The sequence below is a fragment of the Monodon monoceros genome, unplaced genomic scaffold (genome assembly GCF_005190385.1).
Source record: "Monodon monoceros isolate NGI ecotype Baffin Bay Population unplaced genomic scaffold, NGI_Narwhal_1 Super_Scaffold_12, whole genome shotgun sequence".
Taxonomy (NCBI): domain Eukaryota; kingdom Metazoa; phylum Chordata; class Mammalia; order Artiodactyla; family Monodontidae; genus Monodon; species Monodon monoceros.
Genome location: NW_021703768.1, coordinates 32,586,103 through 32,608,629, shown reverse-complemented (window position 1 = coordinate 32,608,629; position 22,527 = coordinate 32,586,103). Strand labels below are relative to the sequence as shown.

The window sequence follows — 22,527 nt, the reverse complement described above, 5'->3', positions numbered from 1 at the left end:
TCTTTCTTTCTTTCTTTCTTTCTTTCTTTCTTTCTTTCTTTCTTTCTGTCTCTCTCTCTCTCTCTCTCTCTTTCTTTCTTCTCCCTTTTATTCTGAGCCGTGTGGATGAAAGGCTCTTGGTGCTGCAGCCAGGAGTCAGTGCTGTGCCTCTGAAGTGGGAGAGCCAACTTCAGGACACTGGACCACAAGAGACCTCCCAGCTCCACATAATATCAAACGGTGAAAATCTCCCAGAGATCTCCATCTCAACACCAGCACCCAGCTTCACTCAACGACGAGCGAGCTACAGTGCTGGACACCCTATGCCCAACAACTAACAAGACAGGAACACAACCCCACCCATTAGCAGAGAGGCTGCCTAAAATCATAAGTCCACAGACACCCCAAAACACGCAACCAGACGTGAACCTGCCCACCAGAAAGACAAGATCCAGCCTCATCCAGCAGAACACAGGCACTAGTCCCCTCCACTAGGAAGCCTACACAACCCACTGAACCAACTTTAGCTACTGGGGACAGACACCAAAAACAACGGGAACTACGAACCTGCAGCCTGCAAAAAGGAGACCCCAAACACAGTAAGATAAGCAAAATGAGAAGACAGAAAAACACACAGCAGACGAAGGAGCAAGATAAAAACCCACCAGACCTAACAAATGAAGAGGAAATAGGCAGTCTAACTGAAAAAGAATTCAGAATAATGATAGTAAAGATGATCCAAAATCTTGGAAACAGAATAGAGAAAATGCAAGAAACATTTAACAAGGACCTAGAAGAACTAAAGATGAAACAAACAACGATGAAAAACACAATAAATGAAATTAAAAATACTCTAGATGGGATCAATAGCAGAATAACTGAGGCAGAAGAATGCATAAGTGACCTGGAAGATAAAATAGTGGAAATAACTACTGCAGAGCAGAATAAAGAAAAAAGAATGGAAAGAACTGAGGAAGTCTCAGAGACCTCTGGGACAACATTAAATGCACCAACATTCGACTTACAGGGGTTCCAGGAGAAGAAGAGAAAAAGAAAGGGACTGAGAAGATATTTGAAGAGATTATAGTTGAAAACTTCCCTAATATGGGAAAGGAAATAGTTAATCAAGTCCAGGAAGCACAGAGAGTCCCATACAGGATAAATCCAAGGAGAAATATGCCAAGACACATATTAATCCAACTGTTAGAAGTTAAATACAAAGAAAACATACTAAAAGCAGCAAGGGAAAACAACAAATAACACACAAGGGAATCCCCATAAGATTAACAGCTGATCTTTCAGCAGAAACTCTGCAAGCCAGAAGGGACTGGCAGGACATATTTAAAGTGATGAAGGAGAAAAACCTGCAACCAAGATTACTCTACCCAGCAAGGATCTCATTCAGATTTGATGGAGAAATTAAAACCTTTACAGAGAAGCAAAAGCTGAGAGGGTCCAGCACCACCAAACCAGCTTTACAACAAATACTAAAGGATGTTCTCTAGTAGGCAAGAAACACAAGAGAAGGAAGAGACCTACAATAACAAACCCAAAATAATTAAGAAAATGGGAATAGGAACATACATATCAATAATTACCTTAAATGTAAATGGATTAAATGCTCCCACCAAAAGACACAGACTGGCTGAATGGATACAAAAACAAGACCCATATATATGCTGTCTACAAGAGACCCACTTCAGACCTAGAGACACATACAGACTGAAAGTAAGGGTATGGAAAAAGATACTCCATGCAAATGGAAACCAAAAGAAAGCTGGAGTAGCAATTCTCATATCAGACAAAATAGACTTTAAAATAAAGAGTATTACGAGAGACAAAGGAGAAGACTACATAATGATCAAGGGATCGATCCAAGAAGAAGATATAACAATTGTAAATATTTATGCACTCAACATAGGATCCCCTCTATACATAAGGCAAATACTAACAGCCATAAAGGGGGAAATCGACACTAACACATTCATAGTAGGGGACTTTAACACCCCACTTTCACCAATGGACCGATCATCCAAAATGAAAATAAGGAAACACAAGCTTTAAATGATACATTAAACTAGATGGACTTAATTGATATTTATAGGACATTCCATCCAAAAACAACAGAATACACATTTTTCTCAAGTGCTCATGGAACATTCTCCAGGATAGATCATATCTTGGGTCACAAATCAAGCCTTGGTAAATTTTAGAAAATTGAAATTGTATCAAGTACCTTTTCCGACCTCAGCACTATGAAACTAGATATCAATTACAGGAAAAGATCTGTAAAAAGTACAAACGCATGGAGGCTAAATAATACACTACTTAATAACGAAGTGATCACTGAAGAAATGAAAGAGGAAATTAAAAAATGCCTAGAAACAAATGGCAATGGAGACACGACAACCCAAAACCTATGGGGTGCAGCAAAAGCAGTTTTAAGAGGGAAGTTTATAGCAATACAATCCTACGTTCCGAAACATCCCGAATATACAACCTAACCTTGCACCTAAGCAATTAGAGACGGAAGAACAAAAATACCCCAATGTTAGCAGAAGGAAAGAAATCATAAAGATCAGATCAGAAATAAATGAAAAAGAAATGAAGGAAACGATAGCTAAGATCAATAAAACTAGAAGCTGGTTCTTTGAGAAGATAAACAAAATTGATAAACTATTAGCCAGACTCATCAAGAAAAAAAGGGAGAAGACTCAAATCAATAGAATTAGAAATGAAAAAGGAGAAGTAACAGCTGACACTGCAGAAATACAAAAGATCATGAGAGATTACTATAAGCAACTCTATGCCAATAAAATGGACAACCTGGAAGAAATGGACAAATTCTTAGAAATGCACAATGTACCGATACTGAATCAGGAAGAAATAGAAAATATGAACAGACCAATCACAAGCACTGAAATTGAAAGTGTGATTAAAAATTTTCCAACAAACAAAAGCCTAGGACCAGAAGGCTTCCCAGGCGAATTCTATCAAATATTTAAAGAAGAGTTAACACCTATCCTTCTCAAACTCTTCCAAAATATAGCAGAGGGAGGAACACTCCCAAACTCATTCTACGAGGCCACCATTACCCTGATACGAAAACCAGACAAGGATGTCACAAAGAAAGAAAACTACAGACCAATATCACTGATGAACATAGATGCAAAGATCCTCAACAAAATACTAGCAAACAGAATCCAACAGCACATTAAAAGGATCATACACCACGATCAAGTGGGGTTTATTCCAGGAATGCAAGGATTCTTCAATATATGCAAGTCAATCACTGTGATACACCATATTAACAAATTGAAGGAAAAAAACCATATGATCATCTCAGTAGATGCAGGGGAAGCTTTTGACAAAATTCAACACCCATTTATGATAGAAACCCTGCAGAAAGTAGGCATAGAGGGAACTTTCCTCAACATAATAAAGGCAGTATATGACAAACCCACAGCCAATATCGTCCTCAATGGTGAAAAACTGAAAGCATTTCCAGTAAGAACAGGAACAAGACAAGGTTGCCCACTCTCACCACTCTTATTCAACATAGTTTTGGAAGTTTTAGCCACAGCAATCAGAGAAGAAAAGGAAATGAAAGGAATCCAAATGGGAAAAGAAGAAGTAAAGCTGTCACTGTTTGCAGATGACATGATACTATACATAGAGAATCCTAAAGATGCTACCAGAAAACTACTAGAGCTAATCAATGAATTTGGTAAAGTAGCAGGATACAAAATTAATGCACAGAAATCACTTGCATACCTATACACTAATGATGAAAATCTGAAAGTGAAATCAAGAAAACACTCCCATTTACCATTGCAACAAAAAGAATAAAATATCTAGGAATAAACCTACCTAAGGAGACAAGCGACCTGTATGCAGAAAAATATAAGACACTGATGAAAGAAATTAAAGATGATACAAATAGATGGAGAGATACACCATATTCTTGGATTGGAAGAGTCAACATTGTGAAAATGACTCTACTACCCAAAGCAATCTACAGATTCAATGCAATCCCTATCAAACTACCACTGGCATTTTTCACAGAAGTAGAAAAATAAATTTCACAGTTTGTATGGAAACACAAAAGATCCCGAATAGCCAAAGCAATCTTGAGAACGAAAAACAGAGCTTGAGGAATCAGGCTCCCTGACTTCAGACTATACTACAAAGCTACAGGAATGAAGACATAATGGTACTGGCACAAAAACAGAAATATAGATCAATGGAACAGGATAGAAAGCCCAGAGATAAACCCACGCACATATGGTCACCTTATCTTTGATAAAGGGAGGCAGGAATGTACAGTGGAGAAAGGACAGCCTCTTCAATAAGTGGTGCTGGGAAAACTGGACAGGTACATGTAAAAGTATGAGATAAGATCACTCCCTAACACCACATGGAAAAGTAAGCTCAAAATGGATTAAAGACCTAAATGTAAGGCCAGAAACTATCAAACTCTTAGAGGAAAACATAGGCAGAACACTCTATGACATAAATCACAGCAAGATCCTCTTTGACCGACCTCCTAGAGAAATGGAGATAAAACCAAAAATAAACAAATGGGACCTAATGAAACTTAAAAGCTTTTGCACAGCAAAGGAAACCATAAACAAGACCAAAAGACAACCCTCAGAACGGGAGAAAATATTTGCAAATGAAGCAACTGACAAAGGATTAATCTCCAAATTTGCAAGCAGCTCATGCAGCTCAGTAACAAAAAACCAAACAACCCAATCCAAAAATGGGCAGGAGACCTAAATAGACATTTCTCCAAAGAAGATATACAGACTGCCAACAAACACATGAAAGAATGCTCAACATCATTAATCATTAGAGAAATGCAAATCAAAACTACAATGAGATATCATCTCACACCAGTCAGAATGCAAAAAATCTAGAAACAATAAATGCTGGAGAGGGTGTGGAGAAAAGGGAACACTCTTGCACTGCTGGTGGGAATGTGAATTGGTACAGCCACTATGGAGAACAGTATGGAGGTTCCTTAAAAAACTGCAAATAGAACTACTGTATGACCCAGGAATCCCACTGCTGGGCATATACCCTGAGAAAACCACAATTCAAAAAGAGTCATGTACCAAGATGTTCATTGCAGCTCTATTTACAATAGCCAGGAGATGGAAACAACCTAAGTGTCCATCATTGGATGAATGGATAAAGAAGATGTGGCACATATATACAATGGAATATTACTCAGCCATGAAAAGAAACAAAATTGAGCTATTTGTAATGAGGTGGATAGACCTAGAGTCTGTTATACAGAGCGAAGTAAGTCAGAAAGAGAAAGACAAATACCATATGCTAACACATATATATGGAATTTAAGCAAAAAAATGTCATGAAGAACCTAGGGGTAAGACAGGAATAAAGACACAGACCTACTAGAGAATGGACTTGAGGATATGGGGAAGGGGAAGGGTAAGCTGTGACAAAGTGAGAGAGTGGCATGGATATATATACACTACCAAACGTAAAATAGAAAGCTAGTGGGAAGCAGCCGCATAGCACAGGGAGATCAACTCGGTGCTTTGTGACCACCTAGGGGGGTGGCAGGGAGGGACACGCAAGAGGGAAGAGATATGGGAACATATGTGTATGTATAACTGATTCACTTTGTTATAAAGCAGAAACTAACACACCATTGTAAAGCAATTATACTCCAATAAAGATAATAAAAAGAAAATGAGACAGACTCAAAGGAAGGTTAAAGTGAATCCTTAAAAGGAAAATGACCCGAGACAAACAAGGAAATGCAGGAAGCAATGAAGCGTGGCAAAAAACGTACACATGACAAAATATAAAAGACTACTGGTTGTCTAAAACAATATTTGTAATGTCTTAGGTATTTTAAATCATTTTAAAATTAAAATTCAGGCCACAGTAATGCAGTCAGCACAAGGCTGGGCCAGGGGTTGGTAAATGAGATACAGTGGTTTAAGTTCTAAAATGAGTGAGCCTAACAGGGTTGCTATATACAAGGGCAATACACAAAAATAATTTGGATTTCCTTATACTAGTAACAAAATGAACATAATTTATAAAGTAAAAATAATTAAATAATGTTCAAAAATAGGCAAAACAAGTCATAGTGTTAGAAATCAGGATAGTAGTCCTGTGGTGAGAACGAAGGGGAGAATAAGGAGGCTTTGAGGATTATAGGGAACGTGCTTAGTTTGAGAAAATCCATCAAACCTCACATTCATGATTTGTGCACTGCTTAATATGTATGTTAAACGTCAGTTTAGAAGTTCAGAAATTCAGTTTGTACATTTAAAAAAATCACTCAAATATATTCCTTGATGATGAGTTTGAAGAAATAAGTCTCTCAAGCAGTGTACCCAGTTAGAGATACAGAGAAGTGGAATTAATTTTAGCTTGTTACAGGAAGAATACATTTTATAATAAGGACTCTTTTTCTTCTTCTTTTTTTCCCTTTTCTTTTTATTAGCGAATTTTAGCACCCTATACTGATTTTCACTACAGACATAGTCCAGATACAGCTGAAGGACAGCTTAAGTAAGTACCATGCGTGTTACTGTTAAAACTTTTAGATTTGCCTGATTGTACATAGAGCCAGAGAAAAATGAGTTTAAGTAAATTTCCTATTTCATGGAGTTATAGTTCTCTCATAATTAGCTGTGGTTTAAAAAATTAAAAGTAAGCATCGGGATATTTAAAGACTTGGAATTAGTTTCTTATTTTAAAAAATGTAAGATAGGTAGGAGTAGAAACCTAGATCTTTAATAATTTTTCTGTTGTACATGTTTTTAGCGCAATTACATTGAGAGACTAAAGGAATTAATTGTGAGTAGAATGAAGAGTGGCCTAAATTGAGTAAGCAGAAAAATATACTGTGTAGAATTTTGAGAGTAAGGTTCATAGGGAAGTAAGAGGAGATAAAGATTATTTTCTAGAAATGAGGCAGGATAATTTTCAATTTTTCTGGAGAGAAATGAACATGTTCACTAGGTATTCTGGAATAACTATATTTAAATTGATTTATAGATCAAATAATGAACTTGTCTGTGAAGATTTTGCCGCTGACACAGTTCCAATAAATATGCTATCAGGTGTAGCATAGTAGGATTGTTCGATTGTAGACACACTTATTTTGAGAGATAGTATGTTTTAAAAATTCCTCACTAAGTTTGGGAACATTGTGAAATGGGCATATTTTTGTTGTTTTTCTTTTTTCTCTTGAATTAAAAATAGTGGTTTCATATCTTTAATCACCTCCATCACTGTGGACTCATTGCATGCTAACATATCATGACCTGAGCTAAGAAATTAGAATAGTCGTTCTCTGTTTAAGACTTCTCAGACCTTATTCTTGCTAACTAAGTTATGAATTGGGATTCTTAAGCCCCTTTCTTGGCTTCTCCTATCACACTTGGGCATGCTCTTTATTGATGAAGAATGTATGCATTTTCTATTGCTGCATGACAAATGACTACAAATATAGCAGCTTAAAATAACATCAGTTTATTAGTTCACAATTCAGTAGGTCAGAGGTCTGGCATGGTTCTTATCTGGAAGTTCTGGTGAAGAAGCCATTTATTTCTAGGCTCACTCAGATTGTTGGCAGAATTCACTTCCTTGCTATTGTACAACTGAAGTTCCTGTTTTCTTGCTGACTGTCAACTGGGGCCTACTCTCAGCTTCTAATGGCCACCCTCTTTTCCTGGCACATGGTACTCTCCATCTTCAAACACAGCAGGAATTCCTTGAATCTTTGTGCTTTGAATCTCTCTGACCTTTTTCTTCTGCCTCCAGCTAGAGAAAGCTCTCCAGTTCGATCAAGTCTACCAGATGATCTCCCTATCTTAAGGTCTGCCGGGCTATATAACATAAACATAATCACAGTCATGGCAATGATATCATATTCACAGGGATCCAGGGATTAAGACCTAGAATCTTGAGAGGATAGGGGCATTTTTAGAATTCTGCCTACCAGAATAAGCAAGAGACGAACCTGGATATTTTTTAGAGTTGAGGAGGGGGGAGTACATTCCACCAAAATCCTTTCTTTTCTGTTTGGTTCAATACTTTGCTTTCCTTAAGTTTCTGGAGTATGGGCAGTTTCTGGAGCATGAGTACATTATAGCTAGGGAATAAGGAAATGGGTGGTTTTTTTTTTTTTTTTTTTTAACAATACTACTAATTTATCAAATAGGTTAGAGATTGGATTACCAGGCAATCAGTATAAGTATGTCACAAACATTTTTAAGAGAAGGAGCACCAAAAGCTTAATCACACAGTTGTCTGATTCTCATTTCTTCCACCAACCCCCCCTCCCCATTTTAGTTTCTGTTATAGTGTCATGTTGATTAGTACCACAGAGCTTAGTGTGGTTGGTTTGTATGTGTGGGGGATGTTTTTAACTTTCATTTCTCTTTTGTAAACTATCTGCTTGCTTACCATTCTTTGATTTTCTGTCATTGTTCTTTATCCCTTCTGTTTTTTTCTTTCCCAGTTCTCTGGATTTCTGTATTCTCACAACTGTTAAGAACTTTAACATTAGGGAAGTAAAAAAGATGGCACAGAAAAAAAAAATGGACTGTTTACAGGGTAGAGATGGTTGAGGTGGCATAAATAAAGAGTACAAGGTTGCTATTAAGTATTAAAACTGGCCGTAGACCATATATGGAATATGTTTAACAATGTAAGTAATACTGTTGGTTAATTAATTGTCATAAACTATTACGTAGAAGGGAACAAGTGAGATGATTGGATACCAGTTATAAAAGAAGAAAGTAGCTGGTAGTAGGCCCCAGCTGACAGAAAGAAAACAGAAACCTCAGTTGTATAACACCAAGGAAGTGAATTCTGCCAACAACCTGAATGAGCTTAGAAATGGATCAATAATAATATCTAGTTATTTAATAATACCTCAGTGAATATCTGAGTTGTTGAGCTTGCTTGGTAGAAATGCTCAAATAAATTTGGGACAAGATTTTTGAAGTAAAGAGAATACATGTGGTAAAAGTAAGAGGTTTATGTGGTAATTTTCTTTGCTAAGGGGCAGTATTTTGACAGAGATGCTTATTAAGCAGGCTGGTGTTGTCTCTAATGCTCAATTAAAGGTGTTAATGAGCTACCTAAGAATAGTTTTCAGAAAGAGCAGGAAAAGTAGAACTCAGTGGGAAAGCGGAATTTATAATTTGTTTTAAAAGATGTTGTGAATTTTAAATGGGGGGACGTGTGATCAGTACATAATTGGGTAATTTGCTTTGAGGTAGATCTGATCTTTATTTTCTTTTAATATATTGTTGAATTTCCTATGTAAATATTTAAATGTTAAGTAATGATAGCTCTTATTCTGATATAGTGGTAGGAAAAACTCACTTTTTATTTTAACATTTAATTTCTTTGACCCCCCCCCCCCCCACCTCACCCAACAGAGAAGACAGAGAAGCAAGGTTTCTAGCAAGTAAAATGGGAATCATAGCAACATTCCGGTCATGGGCAGGTAAGTTCCTCTGTGCTGCTTTATAACATCCAATAAGAAAAACTTGGCTATTTTTTCAAATGTTAAATTATTATTGTAGCATCTGCTTTAGATGTTAACCTAGTCTTTCTTTATATGTTATCATTAGAACCAAGAGGGGTTTGTACACAAGTCTTAAAATTGACCATTTGTAAGTCAATATGCTAATGATAACCTGGGCATTAAAATAAACTTAAACAAGATCTATACCAAAAAAAATTTTTAAGAGTGTTGAATATGTAACTAAAGTTTGTTCCTAAAAATGTAATGTAGAATGTCATAAATACCAAATAAGCAAGATAGGCCATTAGTAATCCCAAATTACATTCTTTTTCATTATGGTTTATTACAGGATGTTGAATATAGTTCCCTGTACTATACAGTAGGACCTTGTTGTTTATTTTATATATAGTAGTGTGTATCTGTAAATCCCAAACTCCTAATTTATCACTCTCCCACTCCCTTTCTCCTTTGATAACCATAAGTTTGTTTTCCCTGTCTGTGAGTCTGTTTCTGTTTCACAAATAAGTCCATTTGTATCATATTTTAGATTCCACATATAAGTGATATTGTATGGTATTTGTCTTTCTGTCTGACTTACTTCACTTAGTATGATGATAATCTCTAGGTCCATCATGTTGCTGCATATGGCATTATTTCATTCTTTTTTATGGCTGAGTAATATTTCATTGTGTGTGTGTGTGTGTGTGTGTGTGTGTGTGTGTGTGTGTATATCTCACATCTTTATCCATTCATCTGTTGATGGACATTTAGATTGCTTCCATGTCTTTGCTATTGTAAATAGTGCTTCAGTGAACATTGGGGTGCATGCATCTTTTATTTATTTATTTAAATTTATTTATTTTCATGTTTTCTTTTTTTGAATTTTATTTTTTTTTATATAGCAGGTTCTTATTAGTTATCTATTTTATACATATTAGTGTATATATGTCAGTCCCTCTCGCAATTCATCCCCTCCCCGCCCCACTTTTCCCCCCTTGGTATCCATACGTTTGTTCTCTACATCTGTGTCTCTATTTCTGCCTTGCAAACTGGTTCATCTCTACCATTTTTCTAGATTCCACATATATGCGTTAATATACAATGTTTGTTTTTCTCTTTCTGACTTACTTCACTCTGTATGACAGTCTGCATGTATCTTTTCAAATTAGAGTTTTCTCTGGTTATATACCCAGGCATGGGATTGCAGGATCATGTGGTAACTCTATTTTTAGTTTTTCAAAAAACCTCCATACTGTTTTCCATAACGGCTGCACCAATTTACATTCCCACAAACAGTGTAGGAGGGTTCCTATTTCTCCACAACCTCTCCAGCATTTATTATTTGTAGACTTTTTAATGATGGCCATTTTGACTGGTGTGGGGTGATACCTCATTGTAGTTTTGATTTGCATTTCTCTAATAATTAGTGATGTTGAACATCTTTTCATTTGCCTATTGGCCATCTGTATGTCTTCTTGGGAGAAATGTCTATTTAGGTCTTCTGTCCATTTTTTGATTGGGTTGCTTGTTTTTTTGTTATGAGTTGTATGAGCTGTTTGTATATTTTAGAAATTAATCCCTTGTTGGTTGCCTAATTTGCAAATATTTTCTCCCACTCCATAGGTTGTCTTTTCATTTTGTTTATGGTTTCCTTTGCTGTGCAAAAGCTTATAAGTTTCATTAGGTCCCATTTGTTTATTTTTTCTTTTCTTTTTTTAAAATTTTTATTGGAGAATAGTTGATTTACAATATTGCATTAGTTTCAGGTGTACAGCAAAGTGAATCAGCTATACATATATCCACTTTTTTTTTTTTTTTTTTTTGCGGTACACGGGCCTCTCACTGTTGTGGCCTCTCCCGTTGTGGAGCACAGGCTCCGGACATGCAGGCTCAGCGACCATGGCTCACGGGCCCAGCCGCTCCGCGGCATGTGGGATCTTCCCGGACTGGGGCACGAACCCGTGTCCCCTGCATCGGCAGGCGGACTCTCAACCACTGCGCCACCAGGGAAGCCCTTTTTTTTTTTTTTTAGATTCTTTTCCCATGTAGGCAATTACAGAGTATTGAGTAGAATTCCCTGTGCTATATGGCAGATTATTATTAGTTATGTATTTTATATGTAGTTGTGTGTATATGTCGGTCCCAATCTCCCAGTTTATCCCTCCCCCACTCTTATCCCCTTGTAACCGTAAGTTTGTTTCCTACATCCATGACTCTACTTCTGTTTTTGTAAGTTCATTTGTAACCCCCCCCTTTTTTTTTCTAGATTCCACATATAAGCGATATCATATATTTGTCTTTCTGTGTCTGACTTACTTCACTCAGTATGATAATCTCTGGATTCATCCCTGTTGCTGCAAATGGCATTACTTTGTTCTTTTTTTATTGCCGGTAATATTCCACTGTATATATGTACCATGTTTTCTTTATCCATTCCTCTGTTGTTGGACATTTAGGTTGCTTCCATGTTCTGGCTATTGGAAATAGTGCTGCAGTGAACATTGGGGTGCATTCCTTTACACTAACAATGAAAGATCAGAAAGAGAAATTAAGGAAACAATCCCATTTACCATCGCAACATAAAGAATAAAATACCTAAGAATAAACCTACCTAAAGAGGCAAAAGACCTGTACTCAGAAAACTGTAAGATATTGATGAAAGAAATCAAAGACGACACAAACAGATGGGAAGATATACCATGTTCTTGGATTGGAAGAATCAATATTGTGAAAATAACTATACTCCCCAAAGCAATCTACAGATTCAGTGCAATCCCTGTCAGATTACCAGTGACATTTTTCATGTAACTAGAACACAAAATCCATATGAAAACATAAAAGACCCGAATAGCCAAAGCAATCTTGAGAAAGAAAAATGGAGCTGGAGGAGTCAGGCTCCCTGACTTCAGACTATACTACAAAGCTACAGTCATCAAAACAGTATGGGACTGGCATAAAAACAGAAATATAGATCAATGGAACAGGATAGAAAGCCCAGAAATAAACCCACTCACCTATGGTCAATTAATCTATGACAAAGGAGGCAAGACTATACAATGGAGACAAGACAGTCTCTTCAATAAGTGGTGCTGGGAAAACTGGACAGCTACATGTAAAAGAATGAAATTAGAACACTCCCTAACACCATACACAAAAATAAACTCCAGATGGATTAAAGACTTAAATGTAATGCTGGACACTATAAAACTCTTAGAGGAAAGCATAGGCAGAACACTCTTTGACATAAATCACAGCAAGATCTTTTTTGATCCACCTCCTAGAGTAATGAAAATAAAAACAAAAAAAAATGCCATCTAATTAAACTTAAAAGTGCACAGCAAAGGAAACCATAAACAAAACAAAAAGACAATCCTCAAAATGGGGGAAGATATTTGCAAATGAAGCAAACGACAAGGGATTAATCTCCAAAATATATAAACAGCTCATGCAGTTCAGTATCAGAAAACCAGATAACCCAATCAGAAAATGGGCAAAAGATCTAAATAGACATTTCTCTGAAGAAGGCATACAGATGACCAAAAAGCACATGAAAAGATGCTCAATATCACTAATTACTGGAGAAATGCAAATCAGAACTACAGTGAGGTATCACCTCACACTGATCAGAATAGCCCTCATTAAAAAGTCTACAAATAGGGCTTCCCTGGTGGCGCAGTGGCTGGGAGTCCTCCTGCCAGTGCAGGGGACGTGGGTTCGGGCCCTGGTCCAGGAGGATCCCACATGCCGTGGAGCAACTGAGCCCGTGTGCCACGGCTACTGAGCCTGCACTCTAGAGCCCGCGAGCCACGACTCCTGAAGCCCGCGCGCCTGGAGCCAGTGCTCTGCAACTAGAGAGGCCACCGCGATGAGAAGCCCTTGCACCGCAATGAAGAGCAGCCCCCGCTCGCCGCAACTAGAGAAGGCCCGCGCGCAGCAATGAAGACCCAACGCAGCCAAAAATAAATAAATAAATAAATAAATAAATAAAATAAAAAAAAAAAAGTCTACAAATAATAAAGGCTAGAGAGAGTGTGGAGAAAAGGGAACCCTCTTGCACTGTTGGTGGGAATGTAAATTGGTACAGCCACTGTGGAGAATGGTATGGAGGTTCCTTAAAAAACTAAAAATAGGACTACCATATGACCCAGCAATCCCATTCCTGGGCATATACCCGGAGAAAACCATATTTTTGCTTTTATTTCTATTGCCTAGTAGTCCAATATTTCTTGAAAAGAGGGATTATACATGTTTTACCTTTCCATGGAATAAAAAGCAAACATTTTTCTTAAAATAATACCAGCACTAAATGTGTTATTTTGTATTAATGATTACCTCTTCTTTTTTTAAAAAAAATTTATTATTTAATTTTTGGCTGCATTGTCTTCGTTGCTGCATGCAGGTTTTCTCTAGTTGTGGCGAGCAGGGGCTACTCTTTGTTGTAGTGCACGGGCTTCTCATTGTGGTGGCTTCTTTCGTTGCAGAGCACGGGCTCTAGGCGCACAGGCCTCAGTAGTTGTGGCACGTGGGCTCAGTAGTTGTGGCTTGTGGGCTGTAGAGCGCAGGCTCAGTAGTTGTGGTGCATGGGCTTAGTTGCTACGCAGCGTGGGGGATCTTCCCAGACCAGGGCTCGAACCCGTGTCCCCTGCTTTGGCAGGTGGATTCTTAACCACTTCACCACAAGGGAAGCCAACCTTTTCCTTCTTGACTTTGCAGAATAATTTAAGGGATAGCATACAAAGGAGTATAGCAATAAATAGAACAGGAAAATTTACTTGAACATTTCTGTATACTTAAGTAACCAGTTAACATCTTTTCCATAAAAATGACTATCGCAGCCATAGACTATCCCAGCCCTAGCCAATATATGTACAAGGACTTCCTCTGGCCTCTCACATTTTGGTAAAAATCCCAACCTTGCTATACCTCATGACTGCCTTTTTCCCCTTATCCTCATGGACAACCTAGGATTCTATGAGGGCTCAACCATCACACATCGTTTTTTATACTTTACTAGCTTCCACACACTCTTTCAACATAGAAAACCAACACAGTCCTCCTGCCAAGGTTAACTGTCAGTGCCCTTGCCTTAGAAATCACGTATAACTTTATTTTCTGTAGCTACAGCTACCGTCCTTCACCGTTCTTCAGCTTCCTTGCCGTTAAAGTGGTTTCTTTCTTCCCCCCAAGAATGAATTCTATCCAACTCTGACCGCCAGTACAGCCTAGCTACTGTCTTCATTCTCCCTACTGTAGACTCTGCTCTCCAGTCACTGTACCTCTAATCTCTGCCAGTCTCTTGTTTCTCTTAAACGTTTTTCTGCTGTGCTTCAGTTTGTCCTAGAGTCCTTTAATGCACTGATCCATCATTAGAAACTTAAAAGGTCAGAGTGTTCTTCCCTTCTATTGAAGTAAGAACTGGAATATTATTCAAGTTAGAATTCTGAAAACATTTTCTCACAAAAATAATTTCCTAAATAGTATTAGATTCTGTGATACTGTGGGTTAAATGAGCTTTTGTATGTTTGTAATGTTATTTCTATCATATATTTCAAAATCCAAAAAACTGACTGAAAAATGAACTTTTAGAACACAGTTTCTTCTTGAGTTGCAGTAGCCTGTTTTCCCTATTAGTGCAGACTATGATTGCAGATTATTGTATCTTAATCTATAATCTCTCAAATTACTGTCAGACATCAAAGTTTGAGAAACACTATTTTGGTATTTTAAGTAAGTCTGTCTATTATGTTTTAATTTGAACCTAAGTGCAAAGAAAAGATACATATTATTCATAAATATAAATATATGTGCTTAAGTAGAAGTAACAGGGAACCTCAGAATCCTATATGACTTTTTAAAAATGTTTTCCTTTACTTTTAAAAAATGTTTTCCCTAACATTATCAAAAATTTCAACTATACAGAAAAATTATACAGTGAACACCATATACTCCTACCACTTAGATTTTGGTCTATTTGCTTTATTACATATCTACCCATCTGCCTAGTCCTCTGAGAATTCATCAGTCCTCATGTTATTCTAATGCATTTTAAAGAAGTTGCAAAATTAAGTTCTGATTCCTAAACACTTCAGCATGCACATTATTACCTAAAGTTCACTATTTGTTTAGGGTTCTTATTTGGTTATTTTTGTTTGTTTCTGAGGTTTTTTTGGGGGGGGGCACTTTGAGGTAAAATTTATCCCTTACAGTGAAATGCACAAATCTTGAGTCTGCAATTTGATGAGTTTTGACAAATGCTTATACCTGTGTATCCAAACTCTTTTTAGGATATAGAACATTACCATCATCGCAGAAAGTTCTCTCATGTCCCTTCCTAGTTAATCCCTGACCCCACTCCTGTAAGAAGCAACCACTGCTCTGTTTATTTTTTATCACAAATCATTTTTGCCTGTTCTGAAACTTATTTAAGTGGAATCATAGTATATGTATACTTTTGTGTGTAGGCTTTTTTCACTCAACTTAATGATTCTGATTTCACTCAGCATAACGCTACTGATTCATGTTGTATATATCAATAATATGTTCCTTTTTATTGCTGAGTAGTATTCCACTGGGTAAATATATCACTGTGTTTTTAGCCTTCCTCCTGTTAGTGAATACCTGACCTGTTTACAGTTTTTTGTTTTTTTGTTTTTTTGTTTTTTTTTGGCGGTACGCGGGCCTCTCACTGTTGTGGCCTCTCCCATTGCGGAGCACAGGCTCTGGACGTGCAGGCTCAGCGGGCATGGCTCATGGGCCCAGCTGCTCCGTGGCATGTGGGATCTTCCCGGACCGGGGCACGAACCCGTGTCCCCTGCATCAGCAGGCGGACTCTCAACAACTGCGCCACCAGGGAAGCCCCTGTTTCCAGTTTTGATTGTTCTAAATAGAGCTACTATGAGCAGCATTGTAAAATTTTTTTTCAGATATAAGCTTTGTTTCCTTTTGGGTAAATACCAAATAGAATTGCTGAGTCACAGGGTGGATATATGGGGATTTTTTGGCTGTGTTGGGTCTTCGTTGCTACACGCGGGCTTTCTCTAGTTATGGCGAGCGGGGGCTACTCTTCTTTGCAGTGCGCGGGCTTCTCATTGCAGTGCCTTCTCTTGTTGCAGGGCACAGGCTCTAGGTGCATGGGCTTCATTAGTTGCAGCACGCAGACTTAGTAGTTGCAGCGCTCAGGCTTCAGTAGTTGTGACGCAGGCTCTAGGGTGCGTGGGTTTCAGTAGTTGTGGCACGTGGGCTCAGTAGTTGTGGCACGTGGGCTCAGTAGTTGTGTTGCGGGCTTTAGAACACAGGCTCAGTAGTTGTGGCGCACGGGCTTAGTTGATCCACAGCATGTGGGATCTTCCCATACCAGAGCTCGAACCCCTGTCCCCTGCATTGGCAGGCAGATTCTTAACCACTGCACCACCAGGAAAGTCCCGATATATGTTTAGTTGTATGAGAAACTGCAAGACTTTTTCTCAAAATACTGAAGCACTATTTCATACTCCTATCATGTAGGTATGTGAGTTCCAGTTGCTCTACATCCTTGCCAGCATCTGGTGTTATCAGTTTTTAATTTCAGCCACTCTAGTGGGTGTGTGACAGTATCTTATTTTGACTGTAATTTGCATTTCCCCAGTGACTAATGATATTGAACACTTTTGTGTTTATTGGCTACTTACTGATACATATCTTCTTTTGTGACATGGTGTTAATATGTTTAAAATTGTTTGAGTAAATTCTCTCACTTAATATTTTGATCCATTCAGTTTATTTGAAGTCTGTTGGTTATACTCGTCTGTGCATTCGTTAAGTTTTAGACTTAAACTTTTAAAAGGCAAATGCCAAGCAAAGTTTATCAGTTTAGGTTGAGAAAGTGTTAAATAAACAAGACATTGTCTTATTCTCTCCAATATCCCTGAGAATCACTCATCAGCAAATGGGAATAATAGGCAGTCAGATTCATGAAAACTTTTTGGGTATGAAACAAATAGAAGAAGTAATTTAAAGGATAAAATTATTGATAACCTCTAATTAGTTGGCAAATTCAGAGAATGTTTGAAATATACTATCAATTATGATAATCAAATAATGTAATAGTGTAATTTAGCATGGAAAAATGTCACATTTTGTATTATGGATACATTACTATAGAAAATTTTTTTGAAATTCAAATCAGCTATTTTTTTTTCTTTTTATCTTTTTTAGGTATTATTAATTTATGTAAGCCTGGAAATTCTGGGATTCAGTCTCTAATTGGAGTCCTTTGCATTCCAAATATGGAAATAAGGGTAGGTAAAAGTTATGATTATTTCATTCATGGAGTTTTAGTGGAGGAAATTAATTGGAAAAAATTTATTTCAGGTAATGCTTTTTCCTCATGAATTGTTAATCTGTATCACAGAGCATTTTCAAAATACATGAATAAATATTTACTACTTAGTTGAACCCTAAGAATATAATATGAATCATTTGAAACACTGCTGTTGTTAGGAACTAGGGCTGTATTAAAATTAGATTAAAAATGTGAAATTAATTATGCTTTATTCAATAAAAAGTGCAAATAATACACAGGGGCATTCTCATTGTAAAAGGTTCAAGCAATATAGAAAAATATACTTAAAAAGTAAATATAGTATTTATGCAACTTATGCCTTCTAACTTGTGTTTTTATATGTTATGAGTAGTGGTTCTGATTAAATTTGGGGTATTTATATCCTTTTTTTAGACATAGTCCTAAGTTATTAGTGTATAGGAATTGTATTAAACAACTAAAACAAATTGAAATTAGAGGAAAAAAATGAACTCTTCATGTGGTTCTTCCTTTTCCTCTTTAATGTTTTTGTTTTAATTTTGTTCAAAGGGACAAAATTTGCCCCTTTGTTTCTTATTATTAGTAGTAAATATTAGCTACAGGTACCTTGCTTAAAATGTGAACTAAAAATAAAAGCATTTAGACCATGGAAGGATGTAATTATAGATGGAAAGGTTCCAATTCAGTTGACTTCTTACTCAGCAAATGGTGAAAGAACATGGTCCTTTGAGTCTGGCCGACTGAGGTTTGACTCCTTTTTTTATTATTTATAGCTCCATGACCTTGGGCAAATTATTTTTAACCTTTAAATGTATTTCTTCATGTGTACAGTGGGGATAATAAAAGATTTATTGACAAGATTACATCATGTATATGTAGTAAGCATTCAGTAGTTATCTCTTCTGTAATATAGGCCTGATAATGGTAGTTTTCTGAAATACAGTAGTTCTGTTTTTATCGATTTTTTAATCTGTGAATAGGACATTTAAAAAATTGCAAACAAAGATTTATTCCATAAAAGCAAATGAACTGTATTTATTTGTACTTGCAGCGAGGTCTCCTTGAAGTGCTTTATGATATATTTCGTCTTCCTCTACCTGTTGTGACTGAAGAGTTCATAGAAGCACTGCTCAGTGTAGGTAAGTATTGAAGTGCATTCACTACTCATATATTGTAATTTTTTAAATGGATTATCTAATGGAGACAGAGTTCCTCAAAGGAAAAATACTGAACTAAATATCATTTTCTTACTGCATATTTGTGGCCTGAAATCAATATAAAAATAAAATCTCAGATAAATTTCTAAAAAGAAATTTAAATTTCTTCTCCATCACCCTAGCTTCTGAAACGAGCAGTGAATTTAATAGAAGGATGGACTAAGAAAGGAAGAGAGGAGTTAATAAGAAACCTTATGTGATTCTCACAGTGGATTATTTGATTCTTATTTTATTTTAGCCCAAATGACTCTGAGTCCCTCAGTGAAGGAAGTTAAATCTGTGTTCATTTACATAAATCGTTTTCTTCTGTATGCCTTCTTGAGTCTGTTTTTTTTTTTTTTTTTTTGCGTTACGCGGGCCTCTCACTGTTGTGGCCTCTCCTGTTGCGGAGCACAGGCTCCGGACGCTCAGGCTCAGCGGCCATGGCTCACGGGCCAAGCCACTCTGCGGCATGTGGGATCTTCCCGGACCAGGGCATGAACCTGTGTCCCCTGCATCGGCAGGCGGACTCTCAACCACTGCGCCACCAGCGAAGCCCTCTTTTTTTTTTTTTTTTAACGAACGTTTAAGAAAATTATTTGTAGCCTGCTTAGCTGATGGTTATTTGAAGTGTTTCATTGGTATATTATTTTCTTCTAACTATCTAAATTTAACTATTTTAGATCCAGGTAGATTCCAAGACAGTTGGAGGCTTTCAGATGGTTTTGTAGCAGCTGAGGCAAAAACTATTCTTCCTCATCGTGCCAGATCCAGGTAGACCTTAGATATAGAAATAGTTCACATTTATTACAATTACTATTTTTATGTTAAATTTTGTAGTGTATGGAACAATATTTAAATTTTTCTGTGCCGTGCTTATTTCCAGGCCAGACCTCATGGATAATTATTTGGCACTGATACTATCAGCATTTATTCGTAATGGGCTTTTAGAGGTAAGAGTTATAAACCTTATTTTATTTATTTTATTTTCTCTAACAGAATTCTTTCAGAGCAACAAACATATATGATGCATAATTGTATTCATATATAATATTTTGCAACTATGATATTTTCTTGTTATTTTCAAAGGGTTTGGTTGAGGTGATAACAAACAGCGATGACCATATCTCAGTTAGAGCTACCATCCTTTTAGGAGAGCTTTTACATATGGTAAGTTTAACAACTTCTGATTATGTTTCATACTATTAATGTTTTAATTTATGAAACAGGCTATTTTAACGATGTTACTTTGCATTATCTCAAAAAAATAAGTTTGCATTTATTTGAATGTTTATCTTTGCATTACAAAGAACCCTTGATACTTTGTATCTTATATATAGAGGCTAGATTTTTAAATGGAACAAATATAAAAAATACAGAGAACTGAATATTGCCTTTTTATACTCACTTTTGATGCTGACATTTTGAGTCCTAAAAGTCTTTCTCTTAGAATGACTTCCTACCTAAAAAGCATGAAATTACAAAACTATAGGTATTACTTCAGTCAGCTAAATAGAATTGATATATAATAGTCAGTGCCTGAATTTTAGAAAACTTTGTGGAAAATAATCTAAATATAACTGCCTCATTAGAACACATACTTCTCTGTAAACTTGTAGGTTTAGGTTTAGAGGGTGGGAATCTTTTTTTGGCCACAATTTTATGACATCAGTAACTTCTGGAAACAAGGAGCTAGCAAAGTAATCTGATCATTCTCTACTCCCAGCAGATCAAGCAGTGAGGGTACTCTGATTATTTGCAAATTAGAAATTTATATTTCTGTCACCAATTAGTTAATAAACACTAAATAAAAAGAACCACTTTAAACTCATTAAGTAAACTTATGGCAAATCTTTTAAAATTATGTTATGGTTTATTATTGGCAGAATATTTTTTGTTTTTGTCGTTGTTTTTGGTCCCCTCCATCACCAGGGTTTTTTTTCTACATAGCAGTTGGGCTTTGTGAGTGAGCAAAAGAGAATTAAACAGAGTTTAATGGTAACTGTCTTGTTTATCAGTGAATTATTTAGCCACTTGCTCTGTTTTCCTTCAGTCTGTCTATGAGATAATTAAGTAATATTGCAGAATCTCAGGTGTGATTATTTTTATTTTAATTAAGATATCATTTCTGTAAGGATATCAGTATCTAGAATTATTTGCCTTTGTGTGAAGGAATCTCTTTAATAAATTTCATCCATTCCCTTCCCCCATACACCAGAATTCTGTGATTCCCTTGAAATATAAAAGCTAGTCAGTTTGAGTATAGCAGTGTTAGTTCATCGCTTGTTATTCTTACATCTTCTGGCTTCCACATTTAATTAATTTATCTTTATTGGTAGAAAGCAGATTGGGTGGTAGGACTTCATTTGGAAAGCAGAAGACAAGTTTCTTATTTAAAGATTGTTGGACCATGAGACAAACCTGTTTTGAGAAGGTGGTTTTTAAACCTAAGAAGTCAACTCATAAGTTAGGATATTGCATCCAGCATTTTAAATGCTACTTTTTTTTTTTTTTTTTTTTTTTTTTGCGGTACACGGGCCTCTCACTGCTGTGGCCTCTCCCGTTGCGGAGCACAGGCTCCAGACGCGCAGGCTCAGCGGCCATGGCTCACGGGCCCAGCCGCTCCGCGGCATGTGGGATCTTCCCGGACCGGGGCACGAACCCGTGTCCCCTGCATCGGCAGGCGGACTCTCAACCACTGCGCCACCAGGGAAGTCCTAAATGCTACTTTTAACATAACATTATAACACTGGATCCAAGTTTTGACATATAGTCCTTTTAGATTATTTAAGAAGTGAGTTTAATTGGGTACCACTTAAAATTATAATTTAATGTTATAAGAAAGGATGTATGAAATTTAGAGTTCTATTAACATAATATGAGCCTGTATCTTTATATTTGTGATAGCTCATCCTTGTTGAAAGTAGATGAGATAAAAGTTAGCTATAAGTATATATTAGAAAATGAATAATTCATGAGTAAAACCTTTTAGCATTATATCTGTGGATAATCTGTAACATAAAATAATCAATTTTTCAAAAATATTATGGTTCATTTTAGGCAAACACAATTCTTCCTCATTCACATAGCCATCATTTGCACTGCCTGCCAACCCTAATGAATATGGCTGCATCCTTTGATATCCCTAAGGAAAAGAGACTGTAAGTATCAGAGCTCTAGCAAAGCTTGTGCCTGTATATTTAATACCCACTTAGATGACCTTATATTCTTTATAAGGAAGTAGTATATATAGGTTATGTCTGGGAATTATTTAGGGAAGCCTTTGGATAAGAGGAAAATTAACAGTTTTTAAAAATAATTTGTATTTTAGGCTACAGAGTATTTTAGTTTAGTAAAATCAACCTTTTCTAGCATGTTTCTGGACAAGGACGTAAACTTTCTACCAGATCAGTAAAAATATTGGGATTGAGAGTTTTTTGGACTGTTTTATGTTTTGAGCAACAGTTCAGTCTCTTTTTCAATGTCTGAATTATTTCAAATTAAAGCACAAAGACTAACAGTGT

The 22,527-nt window shown here is 36.6% G+C and overlaps 1 protein-coding gene across 11 annotated transcripts in view; it reads left to right on the top strand.

The window, feature by feature from the left end:
• The window catches only part of RICTOR (RPTOR independent companion of MTOR complex 2), a 127,637-nt gene that overhangs the window by 67,711 nt on the left and 37,399 nt on the right, over positions 1-22,527 (top strand). For all 11 annotated transcript variants that reach the window (XM_029218069.1, XM_029218067.1, XM_029218072.1 and 8 more), the window contains 8 exons: positions 6,467-6,534; positions 9,420-9,487; positions 17,702-17,784; positions 18,859-18,946; positions 19,687-19,777; positions 19,890-19,956; positions 20,093-20,173; positions 22,064-22,164. In XM_029218069.1, coding sequence (XP_029073902.1) covers positions 6,467-6,534; positions 9,420-9,487; positions 17,702-17,784; positions 18,859-18,946; positions 19,687-19,777; positions 19,890-19,956; positions 20,093-20,173; positions 22,064-22,164 — 647 coding nt within the window. The remainder of the gene's footprint in view (positions 1-6,466; positions 6,535-9,419; positions 9,488-17,701; positions 17,785-18,858; positions 18,947-19,686; positions 19,778-19,889; positions 19,957-20,092; positions 20,174-22,063; positions 22,165-22,527) is intronic.